Source organism: Rhinolophus sinicus, chromosome 14, assembly GCF_057876585.1.
Source record: "Rhinolophus sinicus isolate RSI-liver-muscle chromosome 14, RSI-T2T, whole genome shotgun sequence".
In the NCBI taxonomy this organism is placed as follows: domain Eukaryota; kingdom Metazoa; phylum Chordata; class Mammalia; order Chiroptera; family Rhinolophidae; genus Rhinolophus; species Rhinolophus sinicus.
In genome coordinates, this window is record NC_142514.1 from 41,087,325 (window position 1) to 41,114,736 (window position 27,412).

Below are 27,412 nucleotides of genomic sequence, written 5' to 3' on the forward strand. Positions count from 1 at the left end.
AATTTTTAAAATCTTGCTCTGGGACAGATCGGCTATATACTTTTTAAGATCCCCTCTATGATGAGATAAGAGAAAATAATGTAAGAGGATGATGATGATGATGATGATGAAGAAGAGGAAGAGAAAGAGGAGGAGGAGGGGGTGGAAATAGGATAAGAGAACAGAGAAAAGAAGGGAGAGGAGGGAGACTGAAGAAAGGTGATAGGAAAGGGAGGAGGTGAGAAGAGGTAATGACAGAAGGAGGAGGGTGAAGAAAAAGAGGAAAACGAGAAACAAGGCTACATTTTGTTGAGCCTTTACTATACGCCAAGTACTGTGTTTTATTTACCTTATTTCAATTAATCTTCATAGTGAGGCTTTGAGGTTTGTACTGTTATAATCTTATTTTATCGGAGCGGAAACTGGAGCTCAGAGAGTTAATATTCTAAAGTCACATAGTTAGGAAATGGTGCAGCCAGAATTTGACCCAGATCGACCTGGCCAGACTCCACAGTACGAGCCACTCACTAGAGGACACCCGTTGCATGCGTATTGTGCTGGCTTTAGAGCTTCTTAGAATGTGAAGATGAGGAGGATCCACAAAGGTCACCTTCACGCTCCCACTCCAAGTCCTCAACTGAGCCAATGTTCTGAAAACCTGAATCCTCTCTTTAGAATACTTCTGGTTTTGCATGTTAAAATTAAGAATGAAAAGATGTTCACTAAGATACAATTTTTAATGCATTAAGCATTCAAGAGCACAAGTGTAGTGGAAAGGTTAAATTTGAAGCAAAAATATAACTTGTCAGTTTCCACTGAAAAAGGATTTGAATTCTAGTACATACCGGGCTCTGCAATTTTTTCCCCCCATGTAGCAGTTCTCCCAAGACCTGTGCTCTCACCCACTGGCTTTCCTTCTATTATTCTTAGACCACAATGCATTTAAAAAAACAAAAAACGAAAAACAAGGTTTACATTAAGTTTTAGGGACTAAAATAGACAGCATCCAAAATATTTGTGTTTCAAATAAACACCTAAAGCAAAATTTATAGTCCTCCCTGGGTTTTGGCTATCCAAAGTCTGCATATGCATTATGTTTATGTCCCTTGCTTCCTATAGAGTGTCAGACAAATGCCATCACAAAACATGACTGGGCAGGCACAGCGACGTCTCGAACAAATCACTGCCTATACAAAGCAACCAAGGGCATCTGGGTCTGCAAGCCCATATTGACAGATTCCAAGACCTGAAAGAGAGCTCTATTAACCCTCTTCTATGCAGCTGAGAAGGCAGGGGAGGAAAAGAGCCAAAACCGCAGAGAGAACACACACACACACACACACACACACACACACACACACACACAGAGCAAGAGGTTGCTTGCATCCAATTACAACAGGGGGACATACTAAAAGGTATGGCCATAAAGCCACAGGACCAAATTCTTCAGAAAACATGAAAAGTGATAGAATTATTTTATTATCCCACTAGGCACGCCGGTGTTCATTACCAGATATCTATGTGCCTTCCCTGTATAATGCACTTTCTAAGTGTTGGGAGTTCAAGGGTGAACAAGAGGTCCAGTTCTGAAGGGGTGTATAGTATAGATGACAAAAAAAAAAAAAAAAAAAAAAAAAAAAAAATGCAGGGCAGGTGTAAGCACGTGAGATGCTAACAGAGTGCAAAACAAACAAGAGCAAGTAACCCCATTCAGAGAGTAAGGAACGCCCCCCACCCCAGGAGCTCCCACCAAGCTTACACCTGAACACTGATAAGTAGGAGTCCATCTAGAACAAAGTGGGGAGTGACAAAAGGATTTCAGGCTAGATTAATAAGATTCCAGTGGTTCTAAAGTCTGGTCTCTGAACCAACATCATCACCATCATAAAATATACAATCCTTGTATCTCTGGCAACTTGTTATAAATGCAAACTCTCAGGGTCCCATCCTAGATCTAGACTTAGGGAACCCAAAACTCTGGGGGTGAGACTCAGCTGTCAGTGTTTTAACAAGCCTTCCATGTGATTCTGGCGCTCTGCAGTTGGGAGAACCACTGATAATATGCAAAGGTGAATAAAAACAGACAGAATGCCTGGAGGGTAGGCAGAGTTAAATGGTGAGGGGAAGGGGTGGTTAGGCAGAGATCTTGATGGAGGGATGGGCTAGAAGGTAAATCAGGAAGGGCTTTATACGTTATGAAAAGAATTTTGCATTTTAGTCAGAGAATAATGGAGAGCCATTCAAATATTATACAATGAGCACAGAAAAAAAAAAAGCCACACAACAACAACATAGTAAATAAAGCTGATGACTATTAAAAATATATACGTGATCCTAAAGACAGTACTGTATATCATTCCAGAGATACAAACTCATTCCTGTATGGACAAGTAGCCATTAAGAAAGAATCAAATTCGGTCCTACCTTTCTTTCTGGAGTCTTTCTTGGTGCTGGTTTTCACAGCTACTTGAAGTTCTGTCTCAGTTGACATCCTACTAAATCCTTAGTCCACTTCACACAGATCCCGGGCCTCGGCCAGGATCATTGAGGACTCTTCTCCAAGACAACAACTCCGCCCTTCAGAAACGACACCCCGAGCTGCACATTTCATTCACTCTTTTCGAGTGCTGCAAATCAAGGGAAGAGAACATTCAGAACCATTGCCCTTTTGAAGTGAAACAGAAATGAGGGGGAACAAATGAAGACGCACACATACAAAAACAGGAAAATCTTGGTCTCCATGTACAAACGGCTCTCATGACTTCATCAAGTCGTGGACGGGTCCACAGCAAAAGGAATGAGAGCCCTACCTGCAAAACTGTTCCTCCAACTGGGTAACTCAGATCTCTGAAACCCTGGATGTTCCACAAGGGCAACCCCTAACTCTTTGTTTTCCATGTTTCTCCTTTTCAGGCACGAGATGCCACCCAGAAAACACAGCACAGGCATATTTCCTGAGCAGCCCTGTGGAGACATTTCTAATAGTGGGGCACTCATCCATCAGCCAGGCTTGATCAGAGTCATGACAGCTAAAGCAGATCATAGGGAAGTGACCTGTGTCGGTCCCTCACTGGCAGGCAGCAGAGGCGGGCATGGAGTTGACACAGAATTGGGCTCCAAGGGTAAGGTGACAAATGGGGCTGAGAAACTTTCCAGCAAGCCAATTTTTATGTCAGCCCCCGCCCCCCACCCCAGCTATAAGAGCAGACAAGCATTTAACGTGGGGAGAAAAAGAAGTAGATACACATTTCATTCATTCTTTCTTTAATAGATATGCATTGCACACTGCTAAGTACTGTTAAGTTCAGACACTCTTCTGGGAAGAGATAATAATGGGACTATAACCACTTCAATTACAGCTAGTATTTACCATGCACTCACTATATACTATGCCCTTAGCTACTCCTTCACATATATTAACTCATTTGCTTTCATTAAATTGAATGAACGTATTCCCTGGGTCAGGCCAACAGTCTTTTTCCAGTCACTACCTATCTGATAGTTATATCTGAGAGTTTAGTTGAAAATAAACATTTCACTAGTTATCCGTTTTTTAAATAGTATCAAGATGATATTATACTATGGCGTAGCTGCCTAGGCTCTGATCGAGCTTGGCTGATCAGGCTACTAGAAATGGATCTTCAAACGGAGCAGCCAATCCTTAGCTCATCCACAGATCTAGAACTGTGTACTTGAAAAAGGCGGACCTAGAATGCCAGTGTCAGCGCAAAAAGGGTAATGACCCAAACCGCTCCGTCAAGACAACTAAAGATGGCTTAACTGGAAGGCCAACATAAAAGCCACATGAATATGATAGGTTCCCTGGTTTGTTTTTAACGAGCTATTTTTTTAAAGAGCACACTAGCCCTGAATGAAAGGTGCTTGCACTAGAGGATCTAAGGCTACAACTAAGGAAAATGGAAAGTTCTCTCTCTAGAATGGGGTCCATAAGATTATTTATAGAAAATGAAAACTCTTCTTGCCATTTTGGTTTCTATGCCATTCCGTTAGCCTGCACTGCCCTTCCTAACCTCTCCCCTCCCCCAAAAGACAGCATTTCATAAGAGATGAGAGTCACAAAACCCGGTCATATATGGACATAATTAATTTTATTTACGATACTTATCATTTCATTGCAACACCTATTTATTACGGGAGAGGTGCAAATTCTGGCTCCTTCGTGTCAACAGACATTTACTGTGCAATCATGCTGGCCAAGAGTAGACAGTCAAAGCCTGGTTCCTGTCCTCAAAGGAGCTCAGTCTAGCAGAGGTGTCAGTCATGTAAGGGACTGCAATACACGTAGCCAGAACTAAAGCAGACAAACACCTGGCATACTGAGCACAAAGGATCAACTACTGATCTTTGCTTGGAAGAGTCAATCAAGTTTCAGAGAGGAGCCCTACACTGTGGGATCTTGAAGAATGATGCTTCTGTCAAGTGCATGAGAAGGGAAAGGACCAATGGCTACTCAATAAATGCATGTATAACAAAGGAATGAATGGTTGTTTCAGGCAGAAGGAGCAGCGTGTACAAGGAGGCTTGAAAGTAACAACCAAACTAATAAGAGAAAACGTAAGTCTAGTAAGGAGGTGATATACTTTCCTGTCTTCCCAATTTTCCCTTGGGTGCTACCTTTCTATAGAATCTTTCTTTTCAAGTCTGCCTTGACATTCTATCAACCCCCTTAAGCTTCAGTTCAAAGAGGTATCTCATGCAGAATGGTTTTCTGATCTCTCTGTTAAATGGAATTTCTCCCTACTTATGTCATGATCTGATGCTTGGCCAGCTTCATAGTTTGATCCACTTACAAGCAATGTGATAATGAGGAAGTCACTCAACCCTTTGCCTTAGTTTCTCTATCTGTATAATGGGGATAACAATATCAACTTCACAAAACTGCTGGTGAAATTGTGATCACATGTGTAACGAGCTTGGAAGAGTACCTTGCACATTTTCTGGTAAGCACTTGACAAATATTAGGCATTAATAGTTTCCTATGTTAATTGCTCAAGGTCACATGGCTGATATGTGGCTACAAGTCCATCTTATTATTCTCCTTCCACAGAGGAGGAAACCAAGGTAGGTTAAATCTGCTTTCCAAGGACAAATTGCAGGAAATGATCGAATCTAAGACATTTCTATCATGCTGGTCTTGCACACAGTAGGTACCTAATCCAAAAAGACAGAAATGAGCTGAAATATGTGTATTTTACACAATTTCAAGCACTCTTCAAAGTCAATGTATAAAACCGGATTGGACGTGGGCCACTTTCTCCCCTTCAACTTTATAAGTGACAATTACAGCACCTGTCCCTATTCTGTATCTCCAGCGTCACCTGTTCAACAAAATGTGATTGTGTTCAAGTGTTATAAGCATTACTTGTGAATTTCTGAAGTATATTCGTATATCAATAATGAAAGGGAACCAGCATCATTTTGAATAAAAACTTAAATCAGGGAGCTGTAGTACAGAGAGAACGTACCATGGCCGGGACCCTGGCTCCCCTTTTAATTTTCCAAAAGCCAGAGGTTGAGCAAATGCTGTGAAGTAACTCCAGATTATTTAGGAAATTCGTTTCTTTGTAATCAAGGAGATTAAAGTCCTCTAGAGCCAGAAACCATGTGACAACTCAAATCATTTTCCCCCAGCAAAAGCTGTGAAACCCTATCAGTTAAATTCAGGCTCGCCTAGAATTTTGAAATGCTTCAATAATGTTTCTTTGCTCCACACAATCTGCAGTAATTTAATATTCCTGAAGTGTGTCAGGTTTTTTATAATGAGCTCTTCAAATCTAAGTGTGAATTATGTAACATTCCACTACAGACATTTTGTCTAGTGAACTGCTTCTAAATGTAAAATCCTGTGTTCAGGGATTGGGGGGCCAGGGGTGGGGGACACCAATCCATAAAGCAGAGCAAACAGATAGGACTTTAAAGTAATACTAATAATAACAACAACCAAGCACAAAGGTTTGAGCAGCTACAAGAGAATGAACACATACTAAAACACCCCCCGACACACAAATTTGTGTACTTTCCTCCCCAACGTCCCCTCCCCTTGCATGATCCTATCGTAAAATAAGCTACTGTTGATGAGGGCCCACCACGTACTATGCTATCAACTTCTTGTGTATTATCTTATTCACTCCTTCAATAACCTGAAGATATTATTATTATCTTCACTTGACAAATGAAGAAAGTGAGGCACAACCCAGTTTAGTGGCTTAGCCACAGTCACATGACTAATAAGTAGCACAGCACAGGGCAGGGTACAAATCACTCTTCTCCCCAACTTAACTCAGAACCCTCCCAGATGTCCACCAGCTAGTGAATGGATACACAAAATGTGGTGTATCTATACAATGGAATATTATTCAGCTACGTAAAGGAATGAAGTACTGAACCTTGAAAACATCACACCAAGTCAAAGAAGTTAGACCGCATGTTGTCTGGTTCCATTTATATGAAATAGCCAACACAGATACATCCATAGTGACAGAAAACAGATCAGCGGTTGCCAGGCAACTCACCACAGGGGGAGTCACTGCTTATTGGCTACAAGGTCTCCTTTGGGGGTGACGAAAATGTTTTCGGCACTAGATAGAGGTGATGGTTGCCCCACAGCATGAATGCAATAAATACCACTGGACGTACACACTCAAATGGTTAATGTTGTTATACGAATTTCACCTGAATTTAAAAATAAAATAAAAACTTCCCAGCCAGGTCTCACATCTAGATTTAAGCCTTGTGTGATATGCTAAGCCTACTACAAATTCTAGTCTAAAAGGACAACCCAGCCTTAAAAACCAGATGAAGAGGAGGCAGTATTCCCAGAACCAAGACTTTGGGTTTGAGTAGCAGCAACTCCACAGGTTACAAAGTACATGCCACTACCAGCATGTTCTGTGAGTGGGGGCATCTTCACCAGCTTCACCCAAAATAGAAAGCACCGAAGACAGACCGTTTATCAACGTGGCACAAAGGTTTGCAACAGTATGGGTGAGAAGCCTCGGTTTCCTTATCAGTAAAATGGAAAGATAACGACCAAGTAGGCAAGATTTGGAAGATCGATGAGGTCTGGGACATCAGACGCCTAGCTCCACGTACAGAATGCTGCCTTTTGTGTAAGAAAGGAGATCTACATCTGCGTCTCTTTACAAATAGAAACACAGGGCAAACAAGTCAGAAAACAGTGAAGCTGTTTTTCTACATGGGAGAGCCTGGGTGGTGGAGTGACTGGGTGACCGGTAGACAGATATGGCAAAGGGTGATACTTCTCAGAGTATAACTTTTTACATAATTTCCATTTGGCAGCATATTAATAGTCTACATTTTTGAAAAAAAAAATTAAATTAACAGGGATAGGAAGTGAGGGGGGGCAAGGCTAAAACTCAAGAGTGGACTGAAACAAATTAATCCACTTGTATTTCAAATGAACTTCATAAACACAATCGCTGGAGGGGAAAGAAAGAACAAATCCAAATAATTTATGGCCACAGAATTTGACTGTTTACACTCAGTCTTGGGCAGGGTTGGGTCAGGGGGAGCTGCAAACAAACCTCAAACTCTTTTTAGTAGGCTTTTTGGTAGTGTTATGAGCAAAGCAATTATGAAAATATTTTAGATGTATTACAGGATTGAACAAAGGATACATGTTTTGATATTCCTGAGAGCAAAGGTTCTCATTATGGAAGAAGAAACATTAAAATGAGAGGGAAGGCAGGAAAGAATACTGTGGGGATAGAATGGAAATTGGAGATTTCAGGGTAAACTCATGATTTACAAAATCTACATGCGTCTGTGTATGTGTGTATGTATACATGAGCTTATATGCATATATTTTCGAGTTCTGTCCACTGAACGGGTCTAGGGCAAAGATACCTCAGACCAATGTGATACCTAACACCTAGATTTTGGTTTATATTACCATTGCCTCTTAAAAGGAACTGGGGGTTCTTGGAGAAAGCGATGACTCCAGAACTGGGCTGGTCAGGTACAAGGTGAGCCTGAAATATCTTGTCATTCCAGAAAATAAAGAAGTGCTCAAACAAGCATAGCTCATGGGAGAATGTCACAAGGATACAAAGGACATCTTAGAGGATGTGTCACTGGCTTAATCTGGAACAGTTTAAACACCAATATAAGGTAAGGATGCTATTAACTAATAAACCACTGAAAAAATAGGAACCCATGAATCCTATTATAAAAGGGAACGCTGTCTGGTAAATACGGAGGGAGTGCTGGAGTATAAAATCGACACTTTGCAGCCATCAAAATAAAGTTTAGTCAGGCAAGACTCCTCAATAAATGTTGAATCCAGGGAACATTTTTGATGAGAAGCAGGACAGTTGCAGATTAAAGTGTCTTCTCACTTACTGTTTATAGCTGCAAGGGAAAAATCAGTGATTATACAACGGAGAAACTGAACAACACCTCAATTAGGTTATCCGAACTAACATTAACGAAGAGAGGCGGAAGACTATCTTGTGACACCCTGAAAAGAACACATCACTACCTGTAGTATTCTAGCCAGGAATCTAATCAGGTTATGCATTTAAAAACGGGGTGACAGGACTGTATTCTTAAAAAATGTAGTCATCAAAGACAAAGGTAGGCTGTGGAAGTATTTTAGATGAAGAGAAACTAAACAGATACAACAACTAAATGCAATACCAGTACAGGATCCCGCACCGGAGAACAAAGAAATGCTACAAAGGAATTGTTGGGCCAATTAATAAATTTGAATATTGAATTAGGTAAAAATACTGCAGCAATATTAAATTCATTTAATTTGATAACTTTCCTGTGGTTACGTAAGAGAATATACTTAGGGAATACAGACGAAGTATTTAGGAATAAGGCACCTTATTTACAAATGATTCAGGAAAAAATTACATATATATATGCATATATGTGTGTATATATGCATATACAGTCAGAGAAATAGAATACACAAATGATAAAGCAAATGAGATAAAATATTAGCAATAAGTGAATCTAAATAAAGGAAATACAGTATTTGTGTATGTTCTTATACTTTTTCCTATAGTTTTGAGATTATTTCCAAAAAAAGAAAAAAAAAAAACAGAGAGAGAGAAAAGAAAGGCCTAGCTCAGATCCTAACACACAGAGATATGCAACAAAGCCAATTCTGGCCTCTCTTTTCTTTTACGTTCAGACCCATTCCAGTTCCGCAGACAGCATGATTTCTAATTCCCAAGTCTAGCTGAATTTAAAATTAGTTTGTGGCTGTCACATCTCATTACAGATTCCAACTTCACCCCATATCTGCCTGGACTACCTGACTTGGCAGAAGTCTCGGGATCACAGTTGTTTCGAGCAGGTCTCTTTCTTCCCGAGCTCTGGACTCCTCTCCAGACTATGCCTCCATGCCAGGAATTTGCCCACTAAGACCTTTCATCTACCTGCCCCATAGATCACTGCAGGCTCCTTTAATGACTTAGCTAACATCAGCCTTTCCTGGACGGTCTCCCTCTCCTTCCCTGAGACCATGGCTTTAACTTGTCAACCCTTTTCCTTTTCTTCTTTTCTTATTCTTCAGTACGTCAAGGCTACTGAGCTGATCCAGCCCATTTGAAAAATGCCTAAAATGCGCTCATTCTGCATATTTGTTCTTTTCAGGGACAAGAAAATAGGAAAGAATAAGGTTTTGCTGGAACCCAATGGCAGTATTTATTAAAAACTGCTGGGGGTGTCAGAAGTGCAAATGTGGTGGGAACTTGAGCAGACTGACATTCAAAGACACCACATCTCTCTCTACTGATAAAGTACCACCATCCTCACAGCAAATGTAGAGCCATCACCCTTCAAGAAAAATAATACACAGGTAGAATATATCCCTGGCTTTAAAACTCTGAAGGCCACACAGGTGATAGATTAACGAATTTACTATAAACCTAATCAATACTGTTTTCCCACAACTGTGTGTGTGAAGAAAAGGGAGAAAAATCTGAGATTTAGAAGACATGCCTTGGCCTGAGAGCTCATCTTCACTGTGTTGCTCGTTTACCTGACTTATGAAAGAAGAAAAAGAATTTCAGGCTGTCTACAGAAAGCTTTATAGAAAGCCATTCTCTATAACAGGATAAAATTAATAAATGAGGAAAACTGGAGTAAAGGGGAACAAAGGATTGGAAATGAAGGTGAAGGCAGAAGCAAGGATTAAGGTACCAAAATCTGTCCAGTTGCAAAAGGTAGGCTATCAGCTGATCTGTGAGATTCCTAGAGGCCAAAGCAAAGAAGGAAATATGATCAGTTGCAGGTTTCAGAAAGCCCATGCTCAAATAAAGCTTCCCTGCCTCTCTGAACCATGAATGAAGAATAAAAAGAACCTACAGGTTTTCATGAAATCAACACTGTGTGTACATGGGCATTAACATCCGCACTGTCTCTACAAAAACAAAAACAAAAACAAAAACAAACAAAAAAGAAGAAAAAAATCCAACAGGGAACTTTCAATGTCCCTTAATTTATGCTGAGAACATAATGCTAAAGCATAATTTAGTACTGATAGTTTTAAATAGGGTCAAAACAATGCAACCCAAGTTGTTTGAAGTTCTCTATGAACAAAACATGCTTTTTAAACTAAATTGAAAAATAAATAAGTGGGATACAGCTATCTGGTAGTCTGGCTTTTCTAGGGTAAACTCTAAAATTAAAAAAAATATGTATTTACATAGTTTATCAGTTTACTCATCTGTAAAATGGGTTAATGCTGAATGTAACTCATGGGATTAAAAAAATGTGAATGAAAGTTATGTGAAAGTACTTTTGGAAAAACAAAATGCTATGTTCCGGAAGGCAGGCACTGTTATTTCTCAGGTATCAGTCAGCCTTCAGCAAGGTGATGATAGGAAGAACAAAATGTATTTCTTTAATCAAACTCAAGGCTAACTCAAGTCAGAACCAGGTTTCGGCACTATTAAAGGAATTTATATGACAGTAACATGGCATATTTAGGAACATTTCATTTAACTAATGGATCACAGTTTCATTAAGTATTTATTGCACCATGAAAATTCATTACATAAACTCTTAGAGTATCAGAAAAAGCAAATATATAAACCTAAAATAATGCCATTACTCTTTCAATACTCGGAGCCCCACTTCTGCCCAATCTTCTAAAATCCTCTCCTCTGATTTTACAAAGATGTATCAGTAGGTGGCAGAAACTAAAGCAGTAAGCGATCAGAGGAGCAGGATTGGAATCCTACCTGTACCTCTGTCTGCCTGTGTAACTTTAGGCATTTAAGCTACTCAACCACCCTGAGCCTCGATGTCTTCATCTCTAAAATGGGGGTGCTGTGGATCCCGTAGTCTTCAAAACAGGAAGCATGCAGCCCAGGGAGAAAATCCACCGGGGTGAAGAAAGCAAACTCTGCTGTATCTCCTTATAATTATTTTTATCTTAAAAAATAGGAAATAGTTTATTAATTTACTATGCAGATGGACAGTAGCATATGTATGTAAATTTATATATAAAAATTCATATGCTGATGCAGAATACAGAGTTCAAAAGTTACTCACTGATGGGGCTGCCTACTGGCAGGTGACAGGGGACTACCTGTGATTTAACAGGGGAGTGACTGACACAGTTTAGGTTCTTTCAAGGCGATGCTAGCTCAGGAATCACCGGCAGGTCTGAGGCCAGGGACAGGGAGGGCAGGGAGGCCATCTGGGAAATGTTGCATCAAAGGTGCTACTAAGTTTCAAAGCTTATGCTCTTCAATTTTCCTTTCCAAAGATGCCCTAAAGAAATGAATCTTCAGGAAAAGAAGTAAAAATGCAAACATCCCCAACTTTTGCAGCACATGCCCATTCAATCACAGGCTCTGTAAATCAATTCAATTCAGTATACATTTCCTACGCACTTACTCTGTGCACAGCCTGCCCTGTTCTCCATGCTGGAGGTACAGAGAGAGATGAATCAAAGTCTGGTGGCTGCTACGCCCTCCCAAGGTTGGGGACTGACCTCAGGTGGCCTTCATACCTGTTTCCCAACATGTCTCTTACAGAGGCATCTCCCTCATCAGCTTTTCAGCCAGGATGCCGTTACTCATTTTAACCCTGCCAGCCAGATGAGGAGGCAGACACGCTGTTTATTTGCTTTTCACAACTGAACACCCTCTATTACGGTGTGATCCCTGTTCCCTCCGCAATGTCTTTGAGTGACAGGGAACTATTGCTATTCTCCAGGGTCTTGGGGAAAAAACCCCAAAACAAGTATTTAATGAGTCCCTCCCAGTAAAGGGGATTTCAAATAAACAAATGCAGCATTTGGCAGCTTTCCCTGCTGACTTACCAAAAATACAGACTGCCATTATTGACTCTTTCCACTAGCTGCATTTCATTATCTTGAATGTTGACAATGGGCAAGAGCACAACACGGGCCAATGCGGTGACAGAGCCAGGAGTGCAGTTTCCAGGCTCTCGGCCTCACGTGGAAAGGTGCTGGCTCAGGTAGTAAATGGCCATCGACTGTGATGGGATGGCCATCAGCTGTGGCTACTTGGCCGTCAGCTGTAACCAGTGAGCCACTGGCCACTAATATAATTGCCATGGCTACGCTAGCAGCAAATGGGGGCTAGCGAGAAGATGGTGGCCGGCAAGTGTGTAGTGTGGCAGAGTGTGGATTGCGGATCATGTGGCTCCTGCCTCCTGTGTCTCCAACCCAGCCGCCAGCGAGAATATAGTGATGTGACTCCCCTATCTATGGCTCCATGGGTGTTCCTTTTTGGCCTCACCATGTCCTGCGTTCTTGTGTGGGGAGCGGGACCAGAGACCCCGCATGACACCCTGCATGACACCACATATGATGGAAGCTCAGTCAAAGGAACTCTTTTTTTCTGTTTCCTGATTTGTGAATGTATTTATTTAAACCTTCTCATAGAAACATACAAATTCAATCCCACTGGGCAAATACTGAGCAAATCACCAACATGAAAAACCATTTCCACTCCATGAAACTCCTTCCTCACTGTTGCCCCTGCAAACACCTTCGAATTTCAGCTCCAGCTTTCCTCCAAGGGGACGGATTCCCTGACTACACACACCCTTCCCCTTGCACAGCAGCCTCCCGTGCACCCTACCCCTTACACACCAGAGTAAGGCAGCGCAGTGCAGAGGCTCCCAAACTTTTCAGCACAGAGAAATCACCTGAGCAGCTATTAAAAATACTGATGCTTGTCTCCCAGCATGGGATTCTTGTTGAACTGCTCTGAGGTGCAACCTGGGCATCGGGATGCTTAAAACCTCCCCGGGTGATGTGAATATGCAGCAAAGTTTGGGAAACACAAGCATAATGGCTAAGAGAATTCACATGTACCGTCAGGGCCAGTGTGACACCACTTCCCAGTCCAGTAGGGTTGGGCCCCTTACTGAACTCCACAGAAACTGAATGCATTCATTGCAAAATGTGATGGCTCTGAGAATACATGACAGAGGCAGGGAGTGTCGTAAATGACATAATCTATAGCAAATGCTTATCACATAGTGGTAAGTGCTGGTGGTAGGCAGGAAAATGGCCCCCTAAAGATGTCTGTGCTCTAATCATCCAAATGATTTAGAAGATTTAGATAATGAGAATGGACTTTTGAACTGATGAGGTTTCAATGAGATTTGAGGTTTTGAACTGATGAGATCATAGAGAGACTGTGAATATATTTTGCATGTGGGCTGAATGTGAATCTTTGGGGGTCAGGGGGTGGGCTAGGATAGAATAATGGCCCTCACAGATGTCCACTCCCTAATCCAAGTCCCAGCTGACTGAACCAGGAGTGGATTCCTTACCCCAGGACAATTCACTGGTTGACCAGCTGCAGCATCGTGGCCTGACAGGAAGAGTTGGTCCAAACCGGATATATGAGAAAAGATGCATATTCTCTCTCTGAAGAATTTGAACTCATAAATACAGATTCTGTCCAGTGGTAATGGGACCAGAAGTGAAAAGACACACAGGAAGAAGCTGTGAGACAGCAACGGGACGACTGATCAGAAGTCATGAGTTAGCAGAAGGAAAGACCACAGAAGCCACCAGGTAGAGAAAATACAGAGGGTGCCAAAAAAATGTATACACATTTTAAGAAAGGAAAAAACTGTATTAAAATTACGCTGACGGTAACCACTTTGAGCACGTCTTGTAATTGCAGAAGTCAAACGTGACTTGTATTCAAATTTTGGTATTGGTACATATTGAGTATTGCAATTTTAATATTGTTTTTTCTTTCCTTAAAATGTGTATACATGTTTTCGGTACCCTCTGTATATATAATTAGTAGAAAGAGGTTATTTTCAGTCAAACCAGAAACGGAGGGTACCCAATGGCAGGGAATGCAATGGGAACAAGGTACCCTAATATACCCTAGTCCCTGAGAGGCTGCCAGGATCCTTTCCATTATGAAATCATACCCCAGTTACGGTGAGGCCAGGCTCTATGGCTATTTCTGAGACTCTAGAAAAATTCCTCCCCAACGTATTGCTCAGCATGGCCTTACAATGCCACACCCCTCCTTACTGGGGGTGGGTGTGGGGCTGCAACAAACAGCCTGAGGCTCTCACTCAGGTGTACTTACCTATACTTCTCATCTGAACCCTTCAATGCATCACTATTCATATATTAGCTGGTAAAGACTAAACAATATGAACATCACAGTCTCACAGACCTGCCTGGGGTTTTCAAATCATGGCTCCACTAAGTCCCAGATAGGTGACCTTTGCAAGTCCCTTGAAGACTTTGAGCCTCAACTTCTACCTCTGTAAAGCTGAAAAATTGGTAACTTATCCCTGTATGGTAGCTGAGTAGAATAAATAAGATATGCAAATTGCCTGGTACTACATTGCCTCCTGTAGTACTTTTATTTGCTTTCCCTCCCCTCTATTTCATTTGTATATAATTCTTTGGAAGGAAAAAGGAGGCGCTTCCAATATTTATTTCCTATAACATATCCCTATTAGTTTTTCAATACATGCCTGTCAAAATGAATCAGAAAACCATTACCTGAAACGATTTCTGCTGCGATATGAAATCTGATATGTTAACGTCACCTGACCTTTAGGCTCCAAATCCAGCACGCTGCCCCAAACTCACAGCCCCGTTTGTCCTCCTCACATGAAATACATGTACAGCTCGTATTGGTCAGAGACCCCAGAGCACACCCCCGTCATCCAAAGTCACACCTCCTCACCTACTCACACTGAGCCCACCAAGAAAGAGATGACACATTCAAAACAGGATTATTCCAGAAGAGTTTATAAAGGGATTCATTACACAAGGGTGAGCTGTGCTGAAGGGAAACCCCAAAGGACAGTGCAGTATCCCAGGGACAGACTCACAGAACTGTAATCTCTCCTAGAAATGAAGGGGTTAGGGAAGAGGGGCAACAGCACTGGGAGGGAACCCTGTAGAGATAGTTGCCTTAAAAGGAGCAGTGACCTGCAGTCTGGGATACAGCAAGCCCAAGGCAACCCAGCCAGAGAAAGCCCAAAAGCAGAGCAAAATATATACTTCATTCTCATCCTTCCCACCCTCCAGCTGCCTGCTGGAACCGGGCATTGGATAATCCCAAGAGGCCCGGCAGGGGGTGGGGGGTACACGAAGCTCCTGGGCGCAGTCCACACAGTTTAGGCTTCTGGGGAGAGGAGAGGAGGGTGCAGACGAGCCGAGAGTGTACCTGGAAGGGCAAGCAGACACAGCCCGCCCAAGGTCCAATAAAGATGCTCCTCCATGGAAAATATTCTGCCATAGTCCATCTTCTTCAAACTCCCTAAGGAACTTCATGAAGACATGTCCCCTGTTGTACACGGCATTAATTATGAACGAGAAACGGACTCTAATAATTCGGACAGTTCTGTCAGTCACAGAGGGACAGTCAGGCCAGAGCATCACAGGAAAGGTGTACCCAGTGAACGCCCTAACCAGATAACCCCAGACGCAGGGTGGAGTGGGACCATCTGAATGACTTTATCAGACTGCAGATGGGGGCACCGCACCCAGTCTTGAGCATAAAATCAGAGCCCTGTGACGGCTCATGGCTCAGACCTCGGCTGAGGAGCTGAGAGCCGCATTTGCGCTCGTCCCGACGGAGCCCTTGAAGCCTCGCCTCCTGACCGGCTCACCAGCCTGGCCTGATGCCCGACACTACGCACCCCAGCAGCGTAGGGACTCTCGCTGAACACTGGACTCTCTCTCTCATCCTTCTTTCGTAAGACTGTTTCCCTGGCCTAACCCTATTGCTTACAAACCTGTGTGACCCTCTTGTGTGAAACTGCTCCACTAAGACTATTGGAGACTATCTTCTGGCCGGAGCCTTGGTTAATGCCTTGGTAAACCGAGTCAGTAGGACTAGATCCATGGCTTTCTTTTAACAAAGCCTGACATTGTGGAAAGACACAAACATATGTGAGACTGTTGCTTTGTTAGTTACATCCCATTCATGACACCTTGTGACAGAGTAAAAAACAGAAAGGAGAAATGAGGAAAGTAGAATTACATTTGTGAGAACCCACTATGTGCCATGTTCCATGCTGAGCGTTGTACATGCCTCATCTCATTAATCTTCCCAAGCTGGGAAGGTAAATATTATTATTCCATTTTGTGGTAGTGGAAACTGAAGCACAGGGCCCATTTCTAGGCTGGATCCAAATCTGGAACCCAAGAGCATCTGACTCCAAACACCGCAATGTTTCCATAAAACCATCTTGCTTTGCATAAATTGTCATTTTTTACATCAACCTAGTCTTGTCCCTTGATGAGCATGAAGGCCACCTGATGGCACAGATGGTATATTTCTCTTGCATCTCCTTTTGTCCCTGTGCTAATGAGGGTCACGAAAGTCCCCCACAAAGCTAAATTAATAAAATCACAAAATCTTTGAAATCCCCACAATCCTATTTTTTCCTGTTTAAAAATAACCTGTTTTTTCCAAATATTCAGAAACTTATTTTCCCTTTTTAAACAGATTTTTTTTTTTTTCTTAACACACATCTCATATTGGGATTCACAACTCATCACTCCCACAAAAAATACCCGTAGGCTCCTTGTCTATTCAGGCAAGCACTTGGTAAATTTGGAAAACAGTTTAATTTCTGCCTGCCAAGTACAAGGATTCTGGATAGCCTTCTCTTATACAAAGTTTTCAAAGAGATATTATGCTCGTTTCCTTAAGCATAGCCAACAACAATTTTTTTTTTTTTTAAATGGACTCTTTGGTTAAAGTCTTTATTGCTAATAATAAAAATAGTAAAATGATTAATGAGGCAACCATGGCAGCGCTGTACTCGTATATTTGACATGATGTGAGTGTCATGTCCCTGATGAGTGTCTCTAGAAGCCCCCAAATGCCTTTCTGACATTTCATCATTAACCCCTTTTGGCTCCTCTGCAGGGGAGCAAGGGGAGCTGGCGTGAGCTCCTGTGGAGGTTGAGGCCTGAGGCCCAAACAACTCCTTCCTCCATTGCACACTTACCTTCCCTTTTCATTTGATGGTAAAACAACAAGCCTCTTTAGAACACAGCAACAGTGAAAGAAAAGGGTCTTCAAGTGTTCTTAGAAGGGTGCGCTCAGGTCTCCCCTTTGTCTACGCACTCATGGTGACATTTCCTATCTAAGGACTATCATGGTTTGCCAACGACCTTCCTTTCGGCGCAGTCATTTCATCTTCCTGACAACACAGTAAAGCAGTTTGCCATACCTATTCTTCTATGGCTGGGTAAGGAGCTGAGAAGGGCTATCAGTTTCCCCGCTAGGAAGTATTGAAAAGAGAACTGTAACCCACGTCTTCTGGATTCCAAGGTCAATTTTTTTGTACCTTGTAAATAACTGATTCCTGGGGTTATATTATGCTTTCTCATAGATTTTTAACTGTAAGGTTAAAATCAAGACCCTGGGGATGGGAGTGGGATGACAGTGAGAGGCAATAATCTGTTGCTGGTATGTTAGCCGGCCACAATCCCCCCATCCCCCGCTCCTCCTTCCCCATCTGCTGAATCTAGACTACACCCCCTTCTCTGTCTGCGTAATCTCTGTACCTCTGCATAGCCACCTGGGCCAAGGCCTGTGGAGCCACTGACCCCAATAATGATGACTTTTCTCTCTCTGGAGGGAATTTCAGCCTTTGGTCATTCAAATTTACAGTCTAATTTAAGAGTATTCTTTAGGGATAAAAGATCAAGATAAGGATAACAGAATTAATACTAAATGGCTTCTAAGAGCACATTGGTAAATGAATTATTCCAGATTTTTAATTGGGTTTATCTATAAAAAGTGTGCCCGTCTTGATTAGGTCCCCATTAACTGGAGGTTTTCAGAAAGCAGCCAGTTAGTCCTGCAAAGAGTCATTCACTTGACATTTGTGATTCTCTAGGTATTAGCAGCTAATATCCATCCAAGGAGGAAGGGATATAGGATCAGAAGCAGCATGAAAAGATCTCTTCCCTCAGAAATTCCAGGGGGAATCACCTAGGAAAAATCACAGAGTTTTAAAAATGGGATATCAAATACTCCTTTGAAAAATTTCATGAGAGCTACGTATGTAGCGCTTCCCCAAGCTCAAGCCAAAAATTTAAGATGTCAGGTAGGGATTAAGAAAATAAATCAATCAATCAAAAGTAGAAGGTAAAACAAATATATTTGAAAAGGTGTCAGTTTAAAAACTGGCCTTACGACGCACAATGACTTTTCATCTCTTAACTTTCATCCCATCATTTTGTTGGCACATTGCCACACAACCACAATAACAAGTCGTTTCTAATAATAATAGGATTCTACAGCTAAAAAGTACTTTTACATCTGTGTGTCTAAATAAAATTCTCTTAAAACCCCTGGAGAAACACAGAATAGAAATGTTGATCCTCATTTTAAAGACGGAGAAACCAGATCTCTGAAAAGGAAGGTGATTACTCAGAGTTCTGCGATTAGCAAGTGGCAGCAGTCACTAGGCTTTAGACTTTCAAGTCTTTAGACTTTCAGCCTAGAATTTTAAAGCTAGAAAGGCTCTTGCATACCATCTAGACCAATCATCTAAAGTCTTCATTCTGCAGAGAAAGAAACGTGTCTTAGAGAGATTGAATGGCTTGCCCACATCACCCAATTAGTAAAGCACATGGAACAGCCAGGTCACCTGAACGCTAGTCAATTTCTGACACCACTGAGACAGGTTAGTTAGTATAACTGCTAGGTAGATAGGGGGGATCCCTGGTGGAATAAAGAAGAGACAGCCATATCCTAAAACTTCAGGTTTTGAAATCATTCCTTCGCTCCAGGACATAATGTAACAAGGCCTTGAGGTTAATCATAAAATTCCTTTTGGACTGACAAATGGAGCAGATCTGATAGATAAGAGTGGGTTACTTTGCTAATTCCTTTAAGATGGGCAAGCAGAACAAACCTGGTACACGAATTTCATTAGAAAGCGCCAGTTCCCTTCTTCAAACAGTTCCCTTCTTCAAACAGCTCCCCTTCCCCAAACCGGCAAAGGAAGGTATAAAAGAGCTTTTGCCTCAATCATGGGCACCCCCCATTCGGGACCCCCTCCCGCTCGGGAGCTGCAACCTCTTCTCCTGCCTCTAATAAACTATCCTCTTTTTAAAACTTTTTGCCTCTCCCTGGTCTGCGTTTCCACTCTTCATCTTCACGAGACAGGATCCCGGCCTGTACTCAGAAACTGCCGGCAGATCCAACGTCATCTACGTCACCACTATGGTCCAACGTGTGCTCCATTCATAACGTCATAGCAAGCACTTCCCCATGATTTCATATTATCAGACAATTTCTAACATCGTGCACGTTTCTAGGATTCTTGTTCCAAAAACAAGTGATTTCTGAACCATTTCAGAATGTATAAAAGAGGCCTTTACAAAAATGAAAGAACAATAAGACTTTTGCCCACACTGTCGAAAGAGCCCTCTGGTCAGAACAAAATTTACCAAAACTCAGCTTCACAGAGTGACATTCTAGAAAGCATGTCTGTAGAACTTCAGGCACAAGTGAGAAAGAGCTCAGAGGTCGTCTCCTACCCAGGGGAAATACCTCAGCATGCTGAAAACAAACAATCCCCAACAACTTCAGCAAATTAATTTCTAATAAAGAGCTCAACTCAGAGACTAAAAAAATTACATTAAATGTTACATTACCCCCGTGATCATGTTGCAAAGCACAGCTCCCAAAGAGACAGCTGTCCTGGCCCTTGCAGGAGCTCAGGGCCATTCCACAAAGAAGGAAGGACAAAGTACACAGCCTGGATCACAATTAGGGAGGTTCAGTGATTGCCAGAGAAAGAGTTTGACAAGGTGCAATCACAAGGGGAGAAGCAGTTAAGTGTTCTGTCGTGAACACCATCAGAGCAAGGGGCATTCAAACACAGGCCCCATCCACTCCAAACACATTTCTTTCTTTCTTTTTAAGTAGTGAAAAAGCAGTTTATTAGAAGAAAAAGTACACTTCAAAGAAACAGCAGACCTGAGCAGTAGAGAATGGCTCAAGGGCCTTCTTAGGAGAGAAAGGACACTCCAAAGAGTTTGGAGCAGCCCTGAGCAAAGGCGAGGCTCAAGATGCCCAAACACATTTCTTGACTCCTTCAATCAGCACACAGTTTAATTTACTGACTACAGGCTGTTTGCCATGCGTGGTTCCATTCTGGAGATGCAGGCTATGTCCTAGTCGAGGGAGGCAGACAGTAACAAATTAAGTCAAGTGTGCAGTATGTCAGATGTTGGGAAATGCGACGGAGAAAAATAAGGATGGAGAGGGGATTCAGATGTACTGGAAAGGGACACATGTTTAAACTAAGTAGTCAGGAAAGGCCTCGCTGAGATGACAGGGGAGCAGAACTTTTAGAAAGGTTAAGGTGCATGCCATGCAGATAGGTATGTAGGGGAAGAGCATTCAGGCAGAGGCAACAGCAAGCCCTAAATCCTTCAGTCAGAAATGAGCATCTTCCAAGAGCAATGAGGAAGCTGGTGTGCGACAGAGGTGAGAGGGAGAAAGAAGTGAAGGGTGAGGCCAGGGGGAGGCCAGAGCCAGGCCCTTGGGGCGGAGAGAACAGCAGTGTCTTTACTCTAAAGGAAACTATAGTCTAGTAATAAGTAACTAGCCAGGAGACTTGGTTTTTCAAAGCTGGCTTCCCCATTCACTAGCCAGGCAACCCTGGGAAAGGAAAAATCCTGTGAGACTGTTTCCTCATTTGTAAAATAAGAACAATAATAATCTCATCTCATCTATCCACTAATCCTGCTCCTACGTCATTCCTTACGATGACTTCAAAATGCTAGACTCCTCTATGTCCTCTCTACCTCCATAGAAAAACTACGTGGGTTTAATATTTTCATCTCCGTGTCACAAATAAGAAACTTAGACGCAGAGAGTTAATTTTTTCTCACGAAAACATAGGTAGTGCCAGAACTAGAATTTGAACACAGTCTTTGTGACTCCAAAGTCGCAGCACTGAGTTGCTTGTGGGATGGCTCCCAGAAAAAATGATGGCTGGAAGTTACACGCAGCATGAAAAGGGCAACACAGCCTTGTGATGGCCGTGGCTGTCCTATTGACACAGTGCGTCACATGGGACAGTGGGGAAAAAAGTTCTCTCTACCTTCTTGTGAGCTGGGCAGTCCCACGTGGGGATACCCCCAACGAAGGGTGGCAAAATTAAACTTATCTGGCTTCTCTTGGTAAGTCTGGGTTCCTGAAGCCTGATCAAGTTGGGAAACTGAGGCAGCCACCTAGATCATAAAATCCCCCAATTTAAGAAAGTCAAGCTTTGAGAGGGAGGGAGGGAGGGGGCAGGGAGAGAGAAAGAGAGAGCCAGAGATCAAAGTCTCTGTAGCTGTCTTAGAATGACCGAGGTTATTCCTTCTCAAAAGAAAGGCTTCCTGCTTCCAGCCCATCAGAAAGGGAGGAGGGAAAGTCATTTATGCTGATTAGCAGATGTTTATGGCACTGGACCTTGCTCCCCATAAATCAAGATTCAGTTTAACTTGTCAGGAGAAGTTAACATTTTCTGGTTATTTTTCTCTCTGGAATGTCCTATACCTTTTACTTCCATCAGAATCTATATCCAAGCAAAGGTCACCAGTTTACACCTCAACTCAAGCCTACTGAACTTGATACTGACTAGTTAGTGTACTGACTATATGTACCAATCTATTTTCTCCATTGATTGAAACAATGACAACAAATAGTGTCAAGATGATGACAAAAATAAAGGAGACCATGAAGTGAGAGGTCAGTCTTAAGCTAATTCCTGGCTCTATAATTCACTGTTTCTAAACTTGAGTTTAAATTCCTCATGTCTGAAATGGGACATGGGGTGCTAAAATATTAAAGATATTTATCTTCAATATTATGGGGAAAAAGTATGTAAAGTTCCTTGCTCCAGAGCAGTGCCTCAGTAACCCAGAGCTGCTATTCATTAAAATAAAGATGAGTGAGATTTACACGGCATTTTTCCATCCATGATCTCATTTGATCCCTGTAACAAATCCCCAGCTCTTAACTTGGAGTCTTTCACATAGTGGTCGCTCAAAAGATAGAGTCTAGAGCTAGGATAGTTTACAAATAGTAATCTAAGCATCAGTGGGGAAACTGAGGCTCAAAACGGAAACATATTACAATTTTATCTAAGCACGTGGCCCTCTGTAATAATTTGGAACCTCTTGTTGATGATAAACTGAGCCCCAAATAGCATGACATCACAAGCTATAAATGTCATGGGGAATATCACCCAGGCATGGACGGATGTACCCAGGATGCAATTTAGTTGTTGTGATATGCAGAAGCATGCAAAGGCTTTAGTCAAAGTATTTATTACACTGGACTCTTGCTCAGGGCAATGAAGGCCAAACTTTCCAAAGCTTCTAATTTGCAGAAGTGGCAGGTGGGCAGAGGGCTGTGTGCAAACTCCAACACTGCTGCTTTCCACCTGTCTCCACTTGCTCTTTATGCAAGGGTCCCAGGAGGCCAGTTCCATGCTCAGTGTCACTGGACAGGGCCACTCCTGCAGGGTTATACTGTCCACTTTAACAGGGCAGGGCCAACAGACTCTGACTCTCCAAGGTCCCCGCTCGTATCAGGACCCGGGGTGGGTCTGTGTGTTTGCTCAGAAATCCTGGGAGGAGGCCCTCTGAAAAGAAGGTTCTGAGCCTTTTTGTGTCATTTTCCTGGAGCAGATGGGGTGCTAAAATTATGGATGCAGTGCCCCAGTTTTCAGGCATCTGCTGTTTCTGTGGAATGAATGCCTAGGCTAAAAGTTAGAGAGTGTGGGGTGAAGCCAATTAAGAACGAGGCATCAAGGTCTGGAAGGGGAGAATCACAGGTGTGGGACCGGTTGTCGGTGCTCATCTCCGCTGCCGGGCTCTGAGCAAGCTGCAAGCTCTCCGAGCACTCTCATGGTCCCCACGCAGTGAGTTTCAGGACCGCCAAGCCCTTCTCCCTCCATAGCCTCTTTGTCCACAAAAAATATTTTAAAATGATATTCTATGATTGTGCTGGCTTGAAGCCAAACATACTATCTGACCCTAAAAGTTCATTTCCTTCTGCTTTTAAATGAAATTAAAACATGTTTTGTGGGGTCCTAAGAGTACTGTGGGGCAATGGCATCGTGCTGCCGTGCTGATGGCTAAGTTGGGCCCAGTTTCTTTAACCAAAAAATGGAATTAATGGCACCTACCTGTCCACAGGTTGTGAGCATTAGTGACTTAGTGTAATTCGCCTAGCACCATGACTGGTATCCAGGAGACGTTCCATGGCTCTTAATATTATATTGTCATTACTACTCAGAAAATGTAACTTAGCCATTCTTCAAAGAAAACAAGATGTGAGCCTCTTGGAAGGGGAGGCATGAGTTTGTTCCCTAGGTGATTTCCTCACGTATCAACACCTCAAACATCGCCCAAGAGCTGTGAGAACATGGCCGTCGCTCAATAGCTGCACATACTGAATAGTGACAATGAGCTTAAAAGGAAACATTTTCCCATCAAAGAGAAACATTACCAAACTGTCTTTATTTGCTATTAATTTTTTTAAAATATCCGAGCACTGAAATCCATCCCCTAGGCTCTGGAGGCTGCAAATGAAGCTGGACATGGAGTTCGGGGAAGAACACAGAACTCGGGGCCTCACATGTGACAGCACGTCTGACCCCACCGCCGTCAGGGGCTTGACAGGGCCTTCCCACGCCAAGCCCCACTTCCCTTTTCTACGGATGGGACACCAACCCCACCTCCGTCAGGTACGTGGTGAGGCGAGGCTCAGAGGATTTCATGAAGGTTCACTAAGCAATTTACCAGGGTTCCTCACAGAACTCTCCATGCCTTAAGGAAGCTCTTTAAAAATAAGTAAGGGACAGACAGGTGGAAGGAAGGACAGATTGAAAGGAAGGAGGGAGGACTCCATGGTTAAATAGTTCTGAGAATACTTCATAATATAATGGTCCCTGATCCCTTGAAAAATCATAATGAGTATTAGTATATTAAAAACTTTGAAAGATCCTTTGTTAAAGAAACCTGCTTTAACATTATAACTAGAAAATCCATAATTTGTTTAAACAATATTTTTCCTGGCATAAGTCTAAATATCCCATTTGATCCAGGACGGGCCTGCCACCCCGTCCTTTCTGTGTTTTTCTGCTTCAGGGTCTTGGCAGTTGTTCCTTCTCATCTTACAGGTCTCCCCCTCTAACACCTCTTCTTTAAAGTAGCCTACTCATGTTGCCCAAGCTGTGGGCAATCCTCCCCAGGTCCCTCCTGTATCAGTTCAACCTCTATATATTTTACAGTAGTTATTTCATCAAAAATCGATCAAGAATGTGTTTGTTCATTGTGGAATCCTTGGAGGGCAGGCAGTTTCCCTGACGTGTTCGTCTGTATAGCCCCTGCAATAACACTGTCTGAGAGTACACTGCAATAATTACTGGATGGATGGATGGATGGATGGATGGATGGATGGATGGATGGACGGACGAACAGATGGACGGACAGATGGATGGATGAATGGAAGGAATACAACTACTATGTGATCTTTAGGAAAAACCTTTAGCCTTCTGGGTCTTACTTTCCCAATCTATGTTGGAAGACTTAATAATTAAAGCTCCTCCCGGTGTTTTTATTGTAAATACATCAGCTATAAGGACACCATTTATTAAGTATTTACAGTGCAGTGCACAACTTTTCCTAGTGTGACTTAGTGTAACTAATGTTTAAAACAACTTTATGAGAGAAGTTTACTATCCCAATTTAAAAATGAAAAAGAACTGTAGACAAATCTTGAATTCCCTACCGGTACGTGGTGGGGCCTGTTGTCCAAGCCTACTGCCCAATCGTTTAAGCCACTTCTGTTTCTACCCCACTATACATCGATAAGCAAGAAGGAAAGAGTGGCTCTCACTATTGAAAAAGAAATAGGACTATAAAAGGAACAGGACTGAGGGAACAGGTGAGGCATTTTGCACATAATTCAATACATTGTGTATTAGTCTATGCTTGGAAAACAAGAAGTATTTTCCCGAGTCGGTGGATTTTAAAAGAGCCTAACTTTAGAGATCTATACAAATGTCTTCTATGTTTTAATAAAATCTTCCGCATTTTATTCACAGCTCTTGTTCTAAATCATCTCTATCCTTGACAATCAGGCGCCATCCACCTTCCCCGTCATGTGAAGAGTTTATTTTCTCTTGGAGAGCAATTACCAGCAAATGCCAGGCCACAGAAGGTGTTTCTCCAGCAGCAGCATCTGTCTCCTTGGCAGGCTCCTCAGGCAATTTTGTTGGCAGTGTTAGAATGGCCAGGGGGTCAGTCAGAGCTCAGCTACCCACAAGCTCTCAGGTGGCCTACCAGCCTCTGCCTGAATGTCTCGAAAAGAAGAAACAGGCTGGCACCCACCTCAAAAGTTAAAGATCAGTGAAAGTCAACATTAGCTTAATCAGAACCATTTGGGCCAGTCCAGGTTTCTATTGGAAGCCAAGAAATTCCCATGACCCTCTTTGCTAAACAAAACGGCAGTAACAACAACCTGGAGAAGGGTATAAGGCACTCAGATTTTGAGGTAATAGGCAAATATATGCTCTGGTAGGCAGCCTCTGAGATGGGCCCCAGAGATCCCTGCCTCCCTGCCTCATAGAATTCACGGCTTTGGTAATCCCCTCCCCCTAAAGTGAGCTGGGCCTACTGGCTCATTTCTAATACTTAGAATATGGCACAAAAGATGAGATGTCACTTTAAAAAATTAGGTTATAGAAAGACTCTGGCTTCCTTCTTGCTGGCCATCTCTTGTCCCCTGGTCTGCTGGGTCTGATGGAAGCCAGCCGCCACCTTTGTAAGCTTCCCTATGGGAAGCTCCACACGGCAAGGAATTGAGGGGAGACCTCTGGCCACCAGCCTGTGAGGAACAAGGGCCTGCTAACCATGATGCGTGTAAGCTTGGAAACAGAGCCATCCCAAGCCTTGAGATGAACGCAGTATGCCTGACCAACACCGGATCACAATGGGTGAGACAGCCTGGGCAAGAGCACCCAGCTAAGGCGACCCACTCAGGCTGTGGATGAACAAATGTCTGTAGCTTTAAGATGTGTAGTTTTAGGGTACTTTGTTATGCAGCGGCAGTCAACCAATAGGTGTTCTTAAAACAGAAAATAACATACATTTGTAAATCATGTCAGTACAATTATCTCTTTCAAGTCGGCTCAAATGTCACCTCCGTGGGCCTATCCTAATCACCCTCCTGGAAATTACAACTCACTGCTACTCCCATTCCTGTATCACCCTACATATTGCATCAGCTTTTCATATTCCTGCAATTCTTAAACATTATCTTTGAACACATGCTTTACTCAAAGCATGGTCTTTGGACCATCAGCATCAACATAATATTGGAACTTGTTAGAAATGCAATTCTTAGGGACCATTCCAGACCTACTGAGTGAAAATCTGCATGCTAGGAAGATCTCAAGGCATTTGAGGGGTACATCAATATGCACAAAAGACTTTTAACATTCTAAAACATACCTAGGAATTTTTTCTTCTGTCTCCTATCCTCCCTCGAAAGCCCAATGAAAAGTGAGATATGGAAGTCACTGTTAATCCTGAATTCCACCATTTAAAAGCACCTGGTCTGCTCTTGTAAAACTGAACACAGAAAAATTAGACAGCCAGAGGGACTACTCTTATATAAATTTTACAATTATTGTCACTTTGATCTAAGCTCATTTGACCTACCTTTCTGTCTCTTGAAATCAGGTGTATTTCCCAAGTGAAAAATCAGGGCCATGAACAAGTTCTACACATTACCTCTCACTTTGTCACTAGTGAGGGGCTGACTGAAATCTCTCTCCCAGTTGCAGCTCAAAACTCCCAGGGAAGACTTTGATTGGTCCTAACACATCATTTGCATACTTCTAGAATAGTCAACTGTGTCTATAG

At 42.5% G+C, this 27,412-nt stretch overlaps 1 protein-coding gene across 12 annotated transcripts in view; it reads right to left on the reverse strand.

The window, feature by feature from the left end:
* The window catches only part of DAB1 (DAB adaptor protein 1), a 1,099,844-nt gene that overhangs the window by 263,500 nt on the left and 808,932 nt on the right, over positions 1–27,412 (reverse strand). For all 12 annotated transcript variants that reach the window (XM_019742545.3, XM_019742544.3, XM_074334774.2 and 9 more), the window contains one exon: positions 2,404–2,606. In XM_019742545.3, the coding sequence (XP_019598104.1) occupies positions 2,404–2,470 (67 nt within the window). In that variant the 5' untranslated portion in view covers positions 2,471–2,606. The remainder of the gene's footprint in view (positions 1–2,403; positions 2,607–27,412) is intronic.